We start from the raw sequence: 20,189 nt of genomic DNA on the forward strand, positions 1-20,189 counted from the left end.
GGTGCCCATGGGCACAATGGCGCCTGCCGGGGCAGTTGTGGGCGCCTGCAGGACACCGCGCCGCCAAAATGCTGTCACCGAGTGCGGCCGCCAGAGAACTGCCCACCGAAATGCCGCCGAGAAGCGTTGCCATTTCTCGGCAGCATTTCGGTGGCAACGCTTCTTTCCGCTGCCGCTTCTCGGCGGCATTTCGATGGCGGGGCGTCTGGCGCCTGCCAGTCTTCTGGGAATAGGAATGTGCTATTTCCACAGAAAGGTTGGGGACCACTGCTGTATAGCTTAAAAAAACGAGGAGTACTTGTGGCACCTTAGAAGCTAACAAATTTATTTATTGGGTATAAGCTTTTGTGGGCTAAAACCCACTTCACTGGATGCATGCAGTTTTTCTTCTCCTGCTAATAGCCCACCTTAATTGATTAGTTTTGTTACAGTTGGTGTGGCAACACTCATTTTTTCATGTTCTGTGTGTGTGTGTGTGTGTGTGTGTGTGTGTGTGTGTATATATATATCTTCCTACTGTATTTTCCACTCACAAGTACTCCTCGTTTTTTTTGTTGATACAGACTAACATGGCTACCACTCTGAAACCTGTAGAGCTTAAGGCACTGGAGAGTAGGAGACACTGCTGTTGGAATGGCTCCACCACCCTTCTGCCCCCTGCAAAGTGGGGGACAAGGAATATGTAAACTACAGGGATACCCGCTGCTTCCACACTCACACTGTCTCTGCAGTAGGAATGCAACTGTTGTGTGGAATGGTGGACAATACATTCTATTTAATCTTCCTTTGCCACTGTGGAGCAGGGGAGCACAGAACCCTGCTCTTTGGATACACTGACAATAGCATGCCTTCTGAGAGAGCTGCTGGATATATGGGAGGAAGGGTTGGGGATAGGCTTCACTGTTCCCATTTTCATAGTCAAATGCAGGTCCTTGTCTCAATGGTTGGAGGAGGCAGGGTTTCTTCTACCTTACCTGGGAGCAGGTACAGTTTTTTCAGGGGAGAGCAGGGATTCGATAACTACAACTGAGGTAGGAAGCGCTAGTCCTGAAGTACATTTGCCCCCAAACCTCTTTAGTTAACTGCTTACCTTGGAGGGGCTCTGTAAGGGGAGACTCTTCCCTGCTATTCACTTCATGATCAGGAAAGAGGAGCAGAGCAGAATTTATAGGACTTATTTATGACAGTCAAGTCCGAGAAGACCATGAGGAACTTCAGAGGTGAATGGGCAACATGATGGCAGATGAAGTTAAACGTTGATAAATGGCAAAGTAAGGCACACTAGAAGGAAAATTCTGAACTACTCATACTACTTCTAAACTAACTGCATCAACTCAGGAAAAGGACCTACTCATCAGTGTACACAGCTCAGTGGAGATCTCTGTTCAATAGGCAGCTGCAGTCAAAAGGCAAACAAGACACCAGGATGCATAAGACTGGGATGGAGAACATAGAAAATGTTATGTAAATCAACGGTGAGATCGTGCCTATAATTTCATGCGTGGATCTGGCCACCCTATTTCAGAAAGTATACTGCAGAGTTAGACCGATTCAGAGTATGGCACAGAACAATTAGAGGCATGGAAAAACTCCCTGATGAGAGATTGTTTATCTGAGAAGGGAGATGACAAGGGAACAAGTATATAAAATAACAAATAGTATAAATATTGTAAATGGAGAGTTTGTTCTCCCTGTCTCATAACATAAGAACAAAGGAGACAGATTCAAAACTCAAAATCCTCAGTTTGTACAGAAGGATACAGTGGAGTTGGAACAATTTTTTTTTAGTGGGGGTGCTGAAAGCCATTGAACCAAACTATAAACCCTGTATATGATGGAAACCACTTCAAGCCAGGGGGTGCTGCAGCTCCCCAGCACTCCTAGTTCCAGTGCCTCTGGAAGGATACTGCAATGCTTGGCTAGGTTTGGGCCTGGCAACATATGCATATGCTGGAGAAGGCCCTGGCTCCCTTATTCAGTTCAGCCATGATATCAGGGAGGAAGCTTGGAGCATGTAGGACTGAGGTCCTATAGGCCACTGATTCCTCTCACAAGCTATAGTAGCAGCTTTATATACAGATGTATGGTGAAGGGGTCCTACACCTCTTGGGCTGGTTTCTGACTTTTAGCAGTCTGCCTGATGAATACAAGTTTTCCAACTAAGTGAAGCTCCAGAGATGGCCAGACCCACATATAGAGGTGACACACTGCAGGGAGAGAGTCTGCTCTCTGGTCATTTAGATGCTAAGTAGCGCCCCAGGAGAAGCTGACTGGGGGCAACTAACTGATCAGGCTGGTGGGCTGGGTGGGTTAAGAACTCAGTTGGCCCCCTGAGACCAGGGCTGATAAAAGATATACAAGGAGGAAGTTCAGAAGGAGAGAGAGGGAGGAACAGAACTAGCTGAGTCTAGTCATACAGAGGCCTCAGAATGGGGAGACCTCTGTTCCCCTCAGGTCTTGCTGAGAGGGCTAAAGATCGGCCAACATTGTAAATAGGCAGTAGCATTGGGGATTGTGGTGATCTTGGTGAAGGGCATTTGCAATAAAGTTTCACTGCGAGCACACCCAGTGGAATCAATGTGGTTTCTTGAAGGAAGAGGACGAGGGCAGAGTCAGGGCCCTGTTACAAGAGGATAGGTCATAAAAGACTTAGAATCATAGAATCATAGAATATCAGGGTTGGAAGGGACCCCAGAAGGTCATCTAGTCCAACCCCCTGCTCAAAGCAGGACCAAGTCCCAGTTAAATCATCCTAGCCAGGGCTTTGTCAAGCCTGACCTTAAAAACCTCTAAGGAAGGAGATTCTACCACCTCCCTAGGTAACGCATTCCAGTGTTTCACCACCCTCTTAGTGAAAAAGTTTTTCCTAATATCCAATCTAAACCTCCCCCATTGCAACTTGAGACCATTACTCCTCGTTCTGTCATCTGCTACCATTGAGAACAGTAGAGCCATCCTCTTTGAAACCCCCTTTCAGGTAGTTGAAAGCAGCTATCAAATCCCCCCTCATTCTTCTCTTCTGCAGACTAAACAATCCCAGCTCCCTCAGCCTCTCCTCATAAGTCATGTGCTCTAGACCCCTAATCATTTTTGTTGCCCTTCGCTGTACTCTTTCCAATTTATCCACATCCTTCTTGTAGTGTGGGGCCCAAAACTGGACACAGTACTCCAGATGAGGCCTCACCAGTGTCGAATAGAGGGGAACGATCACGTCCCTCGATCTGCTCGCTATGCCCCTACTTATACATCCCAAAATGCCATTGGCCTTCTTGGCAACAAGGGCACACTGCTGACTCATATCCAGCTTCTCGTCCACTGTCACCCCTAGGTCCTTTTCCGCAGAACTGCTGCCGAGCCATTCGGTCCCTAGTCTGTAGCGGTGCATTGGATTCTTCCATCCTAAGTGCAGGACCCTGCACTTATCCTTATTGAACCTCATTAGATTTCTTTTGGCCCAATCTTCCAATTTGTCTAGGTCCTTCTGTATCCTATCCCTCCCCTCCAGCGTATCTACCACTTCTTATTCTGTCTCCATGTGTTGGCTGGGAAGAATTATAATCGGAATATTTGGACTGGTGCAGATCACAAAGAACATTTCCCTTGGTGAAGCTAACAAGTATTGCAGGGTGGCTTCCTGGAGATAGATATTTCCACACAAAATACTTTAAAAAGATAAATGCAGATCTGCACCACACAAAAGCATTCCCACTGTCTCAATTTCTAACCCTGATTTCTATACTGGGACCATAATGATGGAATTTCCACTACACAAGTATACTCAGTTAGCACTGTCCTGGGAAAGGCACAATACATTGCCTGCCCTAAGCTGTTTATAGTCCACTGTGTGCTTTAGATTTTTACTGCTCTGTAACTCCTCAGTATTTAATATGGGGGCTAATTAATAAAATGCCTACCTGTACCGCTCCTCTTGCAGAGCCTGCATTATTAACGAATAATCCCTCTGATAATGAGCCTTAAGGTTCTCAAAGGATTCTTCCAGTCTTGCCTGTGTCTCTCGGATCTCTTGAATCTCATGTAGTATTGCATCAAACCCTGAACTCTGCATATCCAGAGTGTTTGTTTTGGAGCTAGAAGCTCCCACTGGACCCCCTGTGGTGCTATTAGCTCCCACTGAACCAGATGTGGCACTTGAACAGTCCTCCTCACTGCCATATTTTGGGCTTGACTGAAAGTTATGAATAACACCAAGAGTCTTCCCATCTTCTTGGCCTTCTTCCAAAGAGTCTTTTAGATTAGCAATATTGTCCGCACTCCCAAATTTGTTCCTTATCAGGGAGGCAATCTCCCGGGGTTTGGAGACCACAGCCCCTGCTGCCGAATGCGTGGCTTGGGAGAAGCTGGAAAGCCCACCTTTAACACTGTCTACAACTCCTTCACTGAAGCCAGTGACCTTTGCTCCCACATCCTTCAAGCCCTGGTGCATATCCCTGAAGACATCCTTTGGCTGCCGAGGGATTCCATTTTGTTCAACCTCACGAAGCTTCCGATGGTAGTGCTCTAGCTTCTTCTGCAGCTGCAAAATGGTTTGGGCTGATTTCTGGTTCTTCTTCTCAAACACTTGCTTGATGCGGGCGCTCTGCTGCTTGTCAGCATTGTTGGCTAGTTTCAGGTATTCTGCCACATTGTCATCCCGGGCTGTTTGCTCAATTTTGATCTGCTCTGTCAACTTCAGTATCTTCTGCTGCAGGTGAGTGATGGCTACTTTTGTCCGCTGTGGATCCGGGGTCCCATCAACAGAATCTGCGTTGATGCTGCCATCAGTGCTTGAGGCCACTGCACTAGGGGTTTGTGCTAGGCTGCTTACTTCTGACCGCTCAATCTAGACAAAGGGGGAAAGAATGTGAAGGTTAAAAAACATTGGCTATCCTAATTCAAAAACCATTCACTTTGCTGGGCAGTAACCGTCAATGATCATAAACTACATTCCAAGATCTTCAAAACAAAAAAATTTTGCTTAGAGTCATTGAAACTGCACAGAAAAATTACTCTAACTTTATTTTTAAAATCAGTCATTTCCACCTTGTCACCCACATCTCATTTTTTCCATTTCTCTTTAATTCCCATCCTACAATGGTGGGAGAAAAGCATTTGTGAGCCCTATGTAGTTCATGGGCATCTAAAAGGGATGATGCTCAGAATGAAAGGCCAAAACCCACTTATTTCAAATACATTATACTGAACTGAGGCAATTCCTGACACAACAACTTTTATTGCTGCAATAAATGCAAGTGACAACATAAGGTAAGCTACTGAAAATATTCACATATATACTTCATATTCTCAGTCCTGCGAAATGTGCTATTATCGTAACAATAAAGCAGTCAAATCAAGTCCTAAAGTGAGCCCACAGTCTCCTCCTCCTGCGGGGGGACAGACCATGGCCTGAAATGCCAGCATTTCAAAAATATAGTTTACTTGGAATCTTTAAAAAACTCTGAATGCCTGCAGTAAATAAATTATTTTAAACAGTTATGGGACAGAAAAAGTCCCAAGCCTTGTTTCCATTCAGAACAGGTGAGGACCAGTGCCCTTGAGTTGAAGCATCACACTTTTCTTTCTGAATTCAGACTATTTTTTATTCTGCCAAAGACTAAGACTGGTTTGGATCAATGCTGAGCATACAATAAAATGACGCGAGTTGAAAAATGAGCAGGGGCAGACTGAGATCTGCAGAAACACTATTGGTAACTATCCAACATACCAATAGCAATAAAAGCGAATGGATAATTTCTAAAGTATTTCTTCTCAGTACCAACAGCACTTATATATACACATTAATGGCAGTTTGCTTAGTAATCAGAACTCCAACTTACTTCCCTTTGAAAAAATGTCTTAATGTTGAAGAAAAATAAAAGCATAAAATTTATTTTCACTACAGAATCTCCAACATTAACAACCCATGTTCAGTGTTTTTCCTGCCTCAATCCTTTCAACATTCTTACTGTTTGTATGCACTTTGTAAGGAGACATCACAGCACATCTTTAAGTGTAGAGCACCAACCACTAGTCTAAGAGTTTTCACTTTGGAAGAAAAGGAATTTAACAGCTACAAAGATTTGTCAATCAAAAGAAACCAACAACTAATTAATGCACTGTTACAACTCCTGAAGGAGGTGGAAACTGGTTTCAGTGTACGCTAACATTTTTGAAAGTGTCAGAGATTTATGAGTCTAGACCCATTTTCAAAAGTGACATGCATTTAGGATGTGGTTTTGCTCCGAAGTGCCTAAATCATTTTTGAAAATGAGACTAGGGTCTTAAATCTCTTAGTAACTTTTGAAAATTCTATCTGGTATCCTTAAAATTGCCTACCAAGTGTATACAGTATAGCTGTACACATAAACATGATGATTTTTCGAGCAGAGACTACACGACTTTCGACCCGTACAGGAGGTTTCCTTTAACATCTTTGAACATTTATGGTTTAAATCAATATACTTGTTCACACACCATGGATTTGCAGAGATGACAATAGATAGAAACAGACACTGAAATTATCCTCAGGAGGAAGCAATACAAGTTAATTCATAAAGCAGACATATACTGATCTACATTGGCAACAAAGTGCAAAGGAAGAATTAAGAAGAGTGTTTGTTACATAGCTTCCTAATAAAGTGGAAAATACTGAACGCTTAGAGTTGAAAAACCCTTTAGATTTTGCACTCCCTTCCCTCCATCCCGCAAGTACAAGAATGTGCTGTCTCTCATCTAGCCTACCTTGGCTTTTCTGAGACGCAATAACCTTTCCCAGTGCATGGCTTCCACAAAGAAGAGTTAACATGCCTAAAACAGCTCTACTAAAAGCCAAGCTCTTGTTCTGATCTGAGTACAGCAAAACTAATCAGTTGCCTGAAGGTAGCTCACTAGTCACTACCTGAAACCATGAATCATGTAATTACTTAGTAACTCCTCCCCTTCAAGAGGAAAGGCATTATCCCTGCATAAGGCTTGGGGGTGAAAGAAATAAAAACATGACATCATCCCAGCCATGGAAAAAAATATTAAAGGGACAGCTCATTTTTATAACATTCAAAGTAAAGCATTAATGCAAGCCTGCACATAGATGGCAATATCCAAAAGCATGAACTTCCATCTTACCCACTGGACTCAGTTGTGTAATTATAGAAGAGCAATCCCATTTTCAGATACAAAGTAGCTGCTATGAGTTAGGTTGCATGGAGCAAAAAGTGCTAGAAATGTAGACAATGCAAAGTTTGCTCTCTTTCTACCAGTCATGCTCCTTCCCCACAGTTTATGCTGTAAAACAAGAGCCACATAAGACAAAGGGCATGACAGTGTCATGGCCATACAGAACAAATTACCCAACTCTGATAAGAGCAGTATTAATACAGCACTGCTGAAAGGAAGGTCACAGCATTGTTTATTCCTGCATTTGCCATGCAGGACACCAGCATAGAACAAGTTAGACAAAGAGAAAACAATGGAAAATATGTTTAATTTAATTTGGGCGACTATTTTTTGCTGCTTCTGATGACAGCAGTTGGCCCAAACTCCTGGTGGGAAGTTTATTTAATAAAGCCCATTACACCCTCTAGGAAATATTTATCAATGAGCAGGGCAATTATAAGCCTCAGCCTTCCAGATGCATTTCTTTTCCTGCATAGCATTCAATACATTTCCTCGGTCACAGTGACGAAACAGTGGAGAATGACAAACAATGCAGCTTTTAACAACTCTCTTTCCTTGGAAGTCAACGTTTTTCCTTAGAAGTCCCTGGGGCTGTGTATTTCAGGAACCTGGTTACTAGGTAAAATGTAACTCTTGCTCTGTCCCCTAGACTTGACTGCTTTCTTTTTGATAGAGGGCTTTTTCTTTCTCATTGCTCTCACTATAATCCGTCCAGTGCTCTGTGCCTAGAATGTATCAATTTATGAGCCACATATTTTTATTGAAGTCTGTCATCTGAACATAAGGAAATGATGGGATGTAAAGAAACAAATAACCATGAATAATATGAAAGCTCAAAAAAGGACAGATGAAATTTTTTCAAGAGTGAATTGCTCTGAGTTGCCATTGTTAACAGCATTCCTGAACTGGCCCATCAGTCATTAATAACTAATAATGTCTATTTGTAACACATTCTGAAGATTAAAAGTGCTACATAAATTAAGTAAAGAGCACTTCCCTTGGACTAGGCAATTTGTTTTTTCCCCCCCTTTCTTTGAGATGGGGACACTGAGGCCGAGGTTATGTGACTCAGGAATTTGGGCTCAGGGTTGGGAAACAAAACCATTCTTTTGCTACTCCCTTCATGTCCAGCATTTGTATAAAAAGGAGGCACACAGTGGTAACCCATCCATTTAAAACAATCTATTTCCTTTCTCATTCTTGAAACTTTGTTATACAAGCTGCAGGAAAAGCAAACAACGAAAAGCCCATTTCACGTTTTGTTTCTAGACTTTTTCACCATCAGGTTCTTATGCACTAGTACAATGTGGCTGTGTTTGGTATAATGTTTTATAAACTGCTTCCACTGGAATAAATAGAATCAGTGAAACATTTCTACTGGACTAAAGCAGTGTAAAAACAAACCTGCATTTTGGGCTTCATGTGACCTTTAAAACTCTACGTAATAGGTTGAAAGATTTGTGAAGCATGGATTACAAACATCATAATGGTGCTCATTCTTTTCTCCCTGACTAGCCTGCTGACTGTCTGAAACACTTGGCAGCACCCCTCACTAGGCTATTTAGATAATTATTTTAATCCAATTTATATCTCAATCTGTAAACACCACAGGAAACATTCCTGCATTCATTTTAAGAACATGCACTTTGTCAAGCACAAAAAAACCCCAAAGCTATTAGAATGAAGCTTCAGAGATAGATTTCCTCCCTCCATGAAGTTAATATACCTTTGACACAATACAGTATACATACAGTAAGTTGTAATAAATACCCTCCATTAGATAGCAATCAGCAATCTACTGCACTGTCATAACACAAATTAGTGCTGGGTAGGGTCAGCAGGGCCACTAGCTAGTAAGCTAGCACTGAAGTTCACTGTTTATTATTACACAAAAACTTGTCTGACATTTGGAAGTTAAACTGTTTGACGTTTCATTTTATGTTCTAAAGGATTCTGGTTGCTGGAAACCTAGGATTATTATTCTTCAGTCTGGGGTGACTGTGGAAATATCAGCTACTGACTGAAGAAGCCTTAGTCATAGAAATTGCTTGGTAATCAAGAGGGGATACTGGTTTAAAAAAAAAAAAAAAAAGGTTTCTAGGCTGTACCAAGAGTTAGTATTAATCTGTTCTGCTAACAGCACACAGGTTAGCAATACTGCACAGAGAATATTAAATCTCTGAGATACAGGCTTACATGTATTTTGGAAGAGCATGTAATTAAGTTTCTCTACTTGGAATTCGTGATTTTCATCAATCTTTCCTTAGGACTGTAGCTCTGATATCTGATTACCTCATCAAGCTGTACATCAAACAAGGACCTTGTGCAGGATCCCCAACCGAATCAACAAATACTTTACATGCAGTTGTAGTTCAGTTTACAATTTCTCCCACTTGACATTCTTACAGAAGCACCAACACACAGCCCTGCTTACTCAGTGTGTTGATATGATCTTATCACTCCTCTCAATTGCCTTATACAGTAGCTTTGCAGCTCCAGTGAGAGGAGTCTTTATTAAACTGTTCACAAAGATTTACCCCTTATTGCTGGATTAGGGAAACTAATACCAAGTGCATGTGAAAATGAAAAACTGAAAACTAATGCAAAAATTCTCAGAAAATAATGGTTCTGAAAGAGATCAATTTCTTCAATTAATTAATACTGTCTCTCAAGAGCATAAGGTGCTAAAAGTGAGCGGTTGTGGAATCTATCCAGGACATAAGAGACAGAGCAACACAATTATGGTTTTTTTTTTGTTTTTGTTTTTTACAAATCAGCTTCTCCCCAAGCTGAGCTTTTACTATAACCATAACAGCAATTTGCACATTTCAATGCAATGAAACAATATGGGATGTTAAACACTATTTTACTACAAAAATAATTTCACTAGATTTTGGTGCACTGTAAGCTGGTTCCACTAGGAGATGCTCTAAATCATTCTAATGCCCCAACCTCTTCCTCTAACAGTCCAAGTTGGTTTTCTTTCATGGAGAGGATGTCAGTGGTGGAACTTCATAGTGAAATGTTGGGTCGTTTTCTTTTCACCAGCCTGATCAAGATTCCTTAGGGTTTTAAGGCTTTGTTTACATGGGGAAACTGACTGTAATAGCTACAGCAGAATAAATATTCCAGAATAGCTGCTTGTGTGGACACTATTCTGGAATGAAATTGATTTTTTTATTGTACTACAGCTAGTTTGGTCAAGAAACCCCAAACACTTGGCAAAACCTGTATCCTTCAGAACATTGGGGAGTTCTGGTGTCTAAAACTAATGATGTAGAATTACTGAAAAATCTACCCTGGCTGGATGCTATAGGGATGCTGTGGATGGAATATAATATGTTCAGTGTGAACACCTGAAAGTGAGTTAACATTCAATTGCTCATATCGCAAATGTGTTTCCCCAATGTCCTAATAAGTCAGTCCAGACAGGTTAGTATGACCTCTTACCAGCATATGAAAACAAGAAATGTCCTGAAAGCTGTTTTGTCCCCACTATTAAAGGAGACTGGGCCACATGATGACCCCAGTTTTTTTTCCTGCCTCTTGACAGGTGGAGATTGTCTTCTGGATGCCTTAGCTAAAGGGTTCAATTCATTGTTAATTCCTTACTGTTTAAATTGCCAGGATTACTCCCCTACAACTGTTTTTCTACATATCTACTCCACAGTGCAGAGCCTATGAAGAATCCGTTTTTCCCCCTCCTCCCCCGCACTCTTTCTATAGATTATATATACACAGTTTTATTTACAGTGTGGTGGGTCTTAATAAACCTTGGTGGGAACATTTCACACACACAAAGGTACCTGCCGACTCATTGAAAATCCAGACTTACTTTGTTTCCAAGTAGGGCAGCTGGCTTTAAACCAGTAACAGCAGTGCTCCGGGCACACATGGTTTTAGGAGCCGTTTATTGTAGCTTCTATTTCCTCCTCTCCACTTGAAGCTTTGAAAACGTGACCAAGAAGTGTTGTCTTTCTTAGAATAAAAAAACTAGGGGAAGGTGAGAGAGGATCTGGCTGTTGCAAGGGAAGGATGACTCTGCTGGGAGTAGCTCTGGGAAGGTGCATAACTGGTTTCTGAGCAGATTGGATAAGTCATGTCTCCTGATGATCAAGATCTCTCCATACATTGTAAACATTCACAACAACTAAATACTCAAGAAGTGTTTGCACTGTACCACACCCCCCTCCAAACCCCCCCCCCACACCACCACAGGATCAAAACAGAAGTCATGAGTCTGATTTCCTCTCTAGTGAGCAGATCATTAAAGTACATTTAAGACAATGGATATACAGTAGGTGGAGAGAGAATCGGAGGATTGGTATTGAAATTCCTAGTAGCCAAGAGCTAACAAATTCACAAGGAATAGACAGACTGTCTTCTTTCCTCAAAGCACACAGGAGAGTATAGACTCTTGGGATCCCACTGATGATTAAGAGGCAGTCAATGCATTAGTAAAGTGAGATCTGTAATCGTCTTTAGGGGAACAAAAATTAAAGAGGAGAGAAAAAAATCTCTGGCCAGGTCTACACTACAGACCTATATCAGTATAACTACATTGTTCACGGCTGTGAAAAATCCTTAACTCATAGTGATGTAGTTATACTGATCTAACCCCCTCCTCCAACCCCGTGTAGACAGCACTATGTCTCCTGTTGACACAGCTACCGCCTTTCGGGGAGGTGGATTAACTACGCCGATGGCAGAAGCTCTCCCATCAGCGCAGGAGCATCCTCACTAAAGTGATGCAGCTGAGCCGCTGTAGCGCCGTACACGAAGACAAGCCTTTTTCATGTTTGCTGAATCGCCAGCCTATAGCTCTTTAAAGATTTATGTCTGTAGCCACACCCCCTCAAACTGTAATCTCATCAATTCCCAAAAGCAAAAGGCCAGATTAAGGGTCAGTTCAATAGCTAGCACTACTTAACCAGGGCCTCAGAGTCATGGGAGGGACACCTGGAGTTGTGGTCTTTCAGATGAGATGTAAAAGTGTGGTCCTGACCACTTGTCTTTAGATCTCCCATGGTAAAGTTCTGCAGTAGTTAAAACTGTCAACCAAATGTTCAGTGTGAGTAATTACATTCTGCCTCTCTGAGTTGACACATTCTTTTAAATGGTTTCAGATAGCACTTTTCGGCTAAGCCTTCACTGCCAAAAAGGTAGTGTATTTTTTAAACACAGTGGGATAGCTAATACCTGTTACCCTGGGGTTTAAAAATGACAACGAAGCCCAAACAACAAAATAAACCTTTTTTAAGTCATGAAGACAAAGCATGAGATAGTAGGAGACAACAAACAAAACCCACCGCTATTCTATTCTTAAGAGATTGCTGGCTTTTATAGAGAACAAAGTATTTTACCATAAAATCTGATAAAACTTGTTTCTTTGAAAATATTTCATTCATTACAAGAGACAGATTTATCTTTCCACCTGTACAAATCACAGCCCATTTTCTACATGCAATTGGAAATGCAGGTGTCCCCAGGGAACAGTAAGGTTTGTGTATATAAACTCAGTTTTTAAGTTGGTTTTAATTAGCTTTTTACAGTGACAAGGGGAAAAGATATGCTGTAATCCCATTCCTGGGAATCTGGCATAGACAGACATACAGACAGACGGGGTGTGTGGGGATAGATAGACAGATAAAAATGCCAAGATATGGTACTAAAATAATCAGTTATCTGACATTAGTCAAAAGACCACTGATGTCGAATAGACTGAGTGCTTTCATCATCTTAAAGATTTAAAGTACCCTGGACAAGAAAAAAAGTGGCTATGACTGAATTCAAGCAAAGCTGAAATGATTGCATTAGACAGGCATTGTAAACAGTAGCAGCTTTCTGATTTTTTGGCAGAGTGTTTTCAGAGGGCCAGTGCAAGACACACGATCAATGTGTATGTATTGTTGTTGTTTTTATTAGGGTGTAGAGGATCAGGAGTCAATTGTGGCCAGGGTCATTATCATTGCCATCACCTGACTAAGACACTTCCTCTTGCATTCTGATCTGGTTACTGTATGGCATGTGTCTGCAGTATTATGCATGAGTCACTATATGGGACTAAACCTCACAGTCCCAAGTAGCTGCTACAGAAGGTAGAAAAGGCAAAAGGAAATTCTGTTTACCTATTGCTTTTCTCTGTGTACTAACTACTGGTTGGAATATGGGTAAACTGTAAGGTTCCAAATGGATTCAGACCCAAGTATGTTAATGCCTACCTCTTATCTGGAGCTCTCAAGATATTTTATGAGGTCAGTGTTATCCCATTTTATGGAAGGGGAAACTGAGGCACAGAGGGGCGAAGTGACTTGCACAAGGACACCCAGCAGCCCACTGGCAGAGCTGGGAATAGAAGAGTCTCTTGAATCCCAGACAAGTACTCTAACCATGAGGCCACACTGACCTCCTGGATGTTCCATATATTATCTTAACCTCTAAGAACACATAGAACATGGCTATTTGTACTGAGGTAGGTTAAAGAGGAAGAACAGATACAGCTGTATCTCAACACTCCTGGCATTTCTGAGTTTGAGAAATGACATGGATCCAACACTTTACAAAAGGGTCTCATGTTTGTTTAAAATGAAACATATACCAGGCATGATTCTCTGATCTAGCTTTAGTTGCTCTGTTCCATTGTTCCATTTTAAGATCAGCATTTCTTATTTTGACAAGCAACGTTCCTTAAAAAGCAAAATTTTCACATCTTATTAATTACATAATACAGTTAATGAAAAACAGGCAATATTAGATATCCATTCAACAAACCGCAAGTGCCACATTAAGTTGTGTTGGTCTCTTTGAAGATGTCACTGTTCCCTTTGAATCAGTAATGAACCAATACCCCTGTATGGCTCTAGGGAGTGCTGTGCTTGTGAGGTGCAGTCTCACCCTAGATGTAAGACTGAAATCCTGACAACTTGCGGTTGCTGAAAATCCCGTAACAGTTGTTGCAAAAACAGAAGAGTTAACCCCAATGCCCTGTACTAAATCCAATTAGTTTTTGTAGCATTCCTAGCATAGGACAGAAATGACAGCATCTATCCCATATATGACTGTGCATCTCTATTTGATCATCCCACTCATACTACATGAAAAAGCACATAGTAATCCTTCTGAATGAAAAGAGATATGCAAATATCAGGGATTACTATAAATCAGCTTCAAAACAAACAAATATAATTTGTGATCAACAGAAGGAAGACAGTCACCTACCACAAACCTTACAGCAAGTGGTTCTTCCCTTAGTTGAGCAATGTTTGGATTAAGATGGTACCAGCCCTAAAGACAGCACATTTTAAGATTAATAACATGTGAGAAAGACAGAAAAACCGTCAACCTCCATGGTAGAAGTTTTCAAATTGTGGTCTACAGACCACAGGTGGTTTGAAGAGAGCTGGCTGATCACATCGTGCTTCCTCATTTGCCACTGCTAAACTGAATTAAAAGACCGCTCAAATATATTACATGCTTTCCTAATATTACTTTTCCATTACTTTTCCATACAGCAGGCAATTGCTGTATATGCCACAGGGATGTTATGCAACCGTGAATGGTAGTAAAGATACTCCATAATATTGTGAAAGGAAGAGCGTGTGGTTCACATTATTTGTGTTGTCCTTAATATGAAAAAATCTGAAAACCTCTGATCTATTAATCTAGTTAATCTCAGCTCTGCAAGGCTGGCACAAATAACCACATTCAAATGCAAAAGTAAAAGTAAAACAAACTTTATATGCCACCGGGAAGCCTTTGACATATGCACTGAGGCTACTAAATTGTCCATCCTAACTGAAGTCAGGTTACTTGTGTAATAAAACTCTTCTCTTCAGTCCCAATTGCATTCCACAGAGAAGGAATGAGGAGGTTATTTACCTGTAATTGGAGGTTCTTCAATGTGTGATCCCTATCTGTATTCCACTGTGTCTGAAGTCGGAGAATTTGAAAGTAGGGCGAGCCGGGTGCATGCAGGGACCGGTGGACATTACTTTCAAATTCTCTGACTCCGGACGCATGTTGTGCAGGCGTAACCCTCTCAGTGGAATACAATAAGGACCATCACATGAAGCAGCAGCATTTTTTCCTGCAAGATTTCACTTTGTGAGAAGGCTTCTTGGCATTATTATTAATCACAATGAAAAAAAATTTCAGATTGTGCTTTGGTGCTCCATCTACTCAGATTTTATGTCAGAAATGCAAATAGTCTGTGAGGGGACATTACGGCTCACCTGAAGTGGTCTGAGAAATTATCTGGCTACTTCAGCGTTTATTCAACAGTTAGCCTTTTGATAGAGCATGAAAGGTACCCAGTTGGTATCCATGACAGATAGGGTTGCAACAATCTACAGGCTAGGCATTGTGTTGGTGCTCTGTGATATCAAAAAAGGATAATCAGAAAATGTCATGGAGGTGGCTGGCTTCAGATGGAATAGTACAATTACGGTGCATTAATGTGTGCAACAGTGAAATATCAGAACTGAACACAGCCCGGGTCTGCAAGCACAACACACTAGGTGCGACTTTTCTAGATTTTAATGTAAACAACATTCACATGAACTACAGAAGAACAACTTTGTTAGTGTAAGGAGCTATTCTAGTCCCATGTTTTATTTCACTTTTTTAATGCTACATCTGCTTCTTGGAGGCTGCTTATTAAATCTGCACAAAATTTCTCTAACGGTAAGAGGACCCCCTATCACAAACCTTTGTTTGTCCAGTGCAGAACTGCACACATTCTCAGTCACCAGCTTTCCGGTTCATTGTTTATATAACACCCAGACTTAATCATTCTTAGATTCTCCATATACATCAAGGAGGGGCCCTATAGTATAGATGTAAATAGTGGGTATGAATGAAGAAATTTCTGTTAACATGCAAGTTTGGATCAATGCAAGAACAGGTTGAAGGTCCAGAAATTGATAAAGTGAATTATTCATGGAGACATTCTATTAACAAGGTTTTCCCACACAGTGCAAAGGAACATACACAACCATATCTTAAGGCAAACTGCCAATAGATGTGCTATGAAACAGGAGTTCCTAAAGGATGGATATATATATATATATATATATATATATATATATATATATATATATATATATGTATGTATGTATGTATGTATGTATGTATGTATGTATGTATATGTATATATAAAAATAAAATCGACCAAAGGGAAACCATGTGGGTGTCAGGAAGTCCAGGGAGCAGGCGGTTACACTAATAAAAACTGGAGAAGAGGTGGACGAATTTTAATTATAGGGATAGATATCTTGAAAACAAGTCTATTTATTTGAAATACAGGGTATAATCATAGGAATGACTACATAAAATGGCACTCTTTTCTCTTATTCCAGTCTCCCCTGTGTATCTGAGTCATATTTGCTTAATTTACTGACAAAACAAAGCTTTTACTATTGTTAGCATTGCAGAGCCAGTATAGTCTATTTTGTCTCACACATCAACCTGTTATTGAATAAACTAATGCAGAATATTAGTGGTGAATGTGTAAGGCACAGTAAAGAACAGAGCTTGGTTTTCAGATTGCAGGCTGCAAGTTACGTTAGTTTTAAAACTCCTTGTTTTAAGTGTGGTTGTACTGTGTAGAATGATCCTGTAAAAATGACCTTGTGAAGTTGGATATTTATTCTCACTGATTCTATATCCAATTTGCTCATAAATATCCAACTTCACAAGGTCATTTTTACAGGATCATTCTACACAGTACAACCACACTTAAAACGAGGGGTTTCCCCCCTTTTAAGAGGAGTCTTCTCTGTTGAAATCTAATTTGTCTTATGTTACCGTTTAACAGATCTTTTCTATTGCAATTCATCTCCGACATAAAGTTGTCATTTTGAAGGGTTCAACTACATTTCCATACATGTTTTTGTTTGATACACTGAGAACGTATTTTTAGAAGTTGTTTCTTTTGCAGGTATAACTGTCATTTAACTGAGCTCCACTGTAATCAAAAGCCTTTCTGTAACCTTATTTCTGGATTCATGTAATCAACCACTTTACTAAAAGATAAATGTCTTGAAACTGCAACAAGATTCACGTGTCCTGTCACTGCATTATTTGGAAGTTGTATCTATAGTTTCTCAATACATTAACCCTTCGTTTAAGCCTTTATAATACACACAGAGTGCACAGCAACACATTTCTTATTTGCCAGGAAGCTACGCAATAGTTTGGATATTGCAGAGGTTCCTTTACTACCAAAATCTGCAGTTTGCTGTTCAAGCTCTAAATGCTATATGGGAGCCACACTAAGGGCATGGCTATACTGGAAACTTCCAAGCACTGTAGAGGGAATGCTCCCATGGCAGCGCTTTGAAGTGCGAGTGTGGTCGCATCACCAGCGCTGGGAGAGAGCTTTCCCAGCGCTCCTCGTAATCCACCTCCACGAGGGGATTAGCTCCCAGCGCTCAAAGCCTGTTTACACTAGTGCTTTAAAGCGCTCTGACTTGCTGCGTTCAGGGGGGTGATTTTTTACACCCAAGCCAGCAAGTTTGAGTGCTATAAAATGTAAGTGTAGCCAAGCCCTAACATCATGCTAGAGTCATGAGATAATGAAGTGGCAAAGAAAAAACCAGCTCAGCTAGTCAAAGACAATGGAGAGCTAATATACGCCACTACAGAACAAAGAAAGCCTGCCACCTTCCGCTGGGCTGACAAGCTATATTTAATGAGGAAGTTTCATTCAAGAGGTGGGAGTCTCCAGCACAGAAAGGCAGTGGAGAAACATGTTTAAAAGTCTACAGTAAATACTATATTAACAGAAAGCTAAAATCAATATGTTTACTGAAAACTATCTGCAACAAACAAAAAGGCAGATTTGGAACTCCATCTCAGGAGGCCCTGCTAAGAACAAGTACTGTTGCTAATATTAGAAGAGGATCTACGAACAAGCAGGAACTGTGCACCAGAGGCAATAATGGCAACAGATTCTAAAACTGTACTTAAGGCAATATGGTGTGAATCTTCAGTCTTATACAAGATCCAGGTGTTGCATTCATTAAGAACAGACACTGATGTATCCAACTGTAGTCCAGCAGGTATTTCCCCTGAAAGCTGAATACAAATAAAATGCTAGTGTCAATGGTAAACAAAACCCTTTCCTGCCCTCAGTCCACCCCCCAAAGCTACTTCCTGCACAATTTTAGCTCTCAATTTTTGTTTTAACAGGTATTAGCAGTAGCCACGTCTACGTCACTTTTATTAAAGAGACGGACAAACACAGTAAGAAAAAGAAAATGTGCCTCTCTCAAGAACTGGTTGCTCTTAAAGAAAATGAGGGGTCTAGGCAATAAGTGGGGTTATATATATGCCTCAAACACAGCACAAGCTACTGCTTAATATGTGCATCATGTATTTAGGACTGGTAATAAATCCAAGGAAAATATTTCCTCCTCCCCCACATGATAAAACCAAAATGTCAGGCTCCTGTGTTTCTCCTTCCTCTTTCTGTACACTGGAGTCACAGCAGATCAGAGAACCACCGGGCAAGAACTTATACACATTTTTCATAGAAGATCAGACTCCCAACCTCCACTATAGATTTCTCATAAATGTAAGTGGGGAATAGATCTTGCTGTAACACACTTTTGTGAAGGGGGCGATTCCCGATTACACTACTTATAAAGGCCAAAGAATTACACATTTGTTTGTGAAGGTCACCAGGCACTCTGAGAAGCCAGATGGCGATTTCTTTGCCTAGTGTCAGATATGATTCTGCAATATGTTTATGTCCTCCTGGAAATGCCTTTTACACAGCTGAAAAAGCCAAGCATGCATTCCTATTTAAAGATATGCCTGATTAAAATACCCCCTGTGATACTGGGCTGCTTTTACTAGCCCTAGTTTTCATACTTCATTGTACTATGCAAGGATGTACTTGATCTTGATTATAAATTGAAACACTCACTCAGACAGAAGCCTTTTCCATACTTGCCAGCTTCCAAGACGAATAAAACTATATATATAAAAATAAGACCACAGAATGTAACAGTCAAGCTTGGAGGAAAACAGGGTTTCCAAGAATAATGCTATAAATGAGGTCAAGTGCTACTGTACTGGAGATCTGAATAAAACAGCCAAATAGGATGCACGGATGTTCCATGATCTTCTCACCTTCACCGGCTCGCAGAAGTGCTTGTCGCAGCACATACAGGTACAACAGCAGCACCACATAAACATCACTGCATGGCCAATCTGCAAAGTCCTCCTCCGTGCTAGGTACTGCTTGGACAGTCTCCCACACTGACTACATTGCTCCCTACATCTGAGAGAGAGGGCTCTGGACACTTGCCTTTTAAACAGAAAGCCTTTGCCAAAACAAGCATCACTGTGTGCAGACCTCCAGTGCTGCTGATGCAAACAGTTACACTCAGCACTCATGCACAGTATATGCCTCTCTCCTCCAGCCCCACTGGGAGCATTTTGTTTACATACAAAAGCATTGGGACTGTTGGATTTAAAGCTACAGGGCATTCAATTCTATATTAATTACACTACATTTTATTTATGCAGCACTCTCAAAAACACTGAGAAAGATAAACTGACAATATAGTAAAGTAAAAATATCAGCTGTACAAACAAGATAACTGGTATCCCTGAGGGAGTGCAAAATATTGGGTTTACACGAAAATTCTGAGCTGGGATTAAAAAATACCCCCCCAATACCCACCCACACAGCAGGGTATAAAAATTACACACACCATTAAATATCAGTTGAAATAATTTTCAGCAAATTAGTTTGAAAAGAGAAGACTAAGGTCGGGGGGGGGGATATGATAGATAGAGGTATATAGAATCATGAGTGGTATGGAGAAAGTGAATAAGAAAAAGTTATTTACTTGTTCCCACAATGTAAGAACTAGGGGCCACCAAATGAAATTAATGTGCAGCTGGTTTAAAACCAATAAAAGGAAGTTCTTCTTCACCCAGCGCACAGTCAACCTGTGGAACTCCTTGCCTGAGGAGGTTGTGAAGGCTAGGACTATAACAGGGTTTAA

At 40.9% G+C, this 20,189-nt stretch overlaps 1 protein-coding gene across 8 annotated transcripts in view; it reads right to left on the reverse strand.

Annotated features, from left to right (window-relative positions):
* TMCC1 (transmembrane and coiled-coil domain family 1) overlaps nt 1-20,189 on the reverse strand; it is a 215,327-nt gene that overhangs the window by 16,188 nt on the left and 178,950 nt on the right. For all 8 annotated transcript variants that reach the window (XM_043519811.1, XM_043519812.1, XM_038410309.2 and 5 more), the window contains one exon: nt 3,915-4,840. In XM_043519811.1, the coding sequence (XP_043375746.1) occupies nt 3,915-4,840 (926 nt within the window). The remainder of the gene's footprint in view (nt 1-3,914; nt 4,841-20,189) is intronic.

Source organism: Dermochelys coriacea, chromosome 7 (assembly GCF_009764565.3).
Source record: "Dermochelys coriacea isolate rDerCor1 chromosome 7, rDerCor1.pri.v4, whole genome shotgun sequence".
Taxonomy (NCBI): domain Eukaryota; kingdom Metazoa; phylum Chordata; order Testudines; family Dermochelyidae; genus Dermochelys; species Dermochelys coriacea.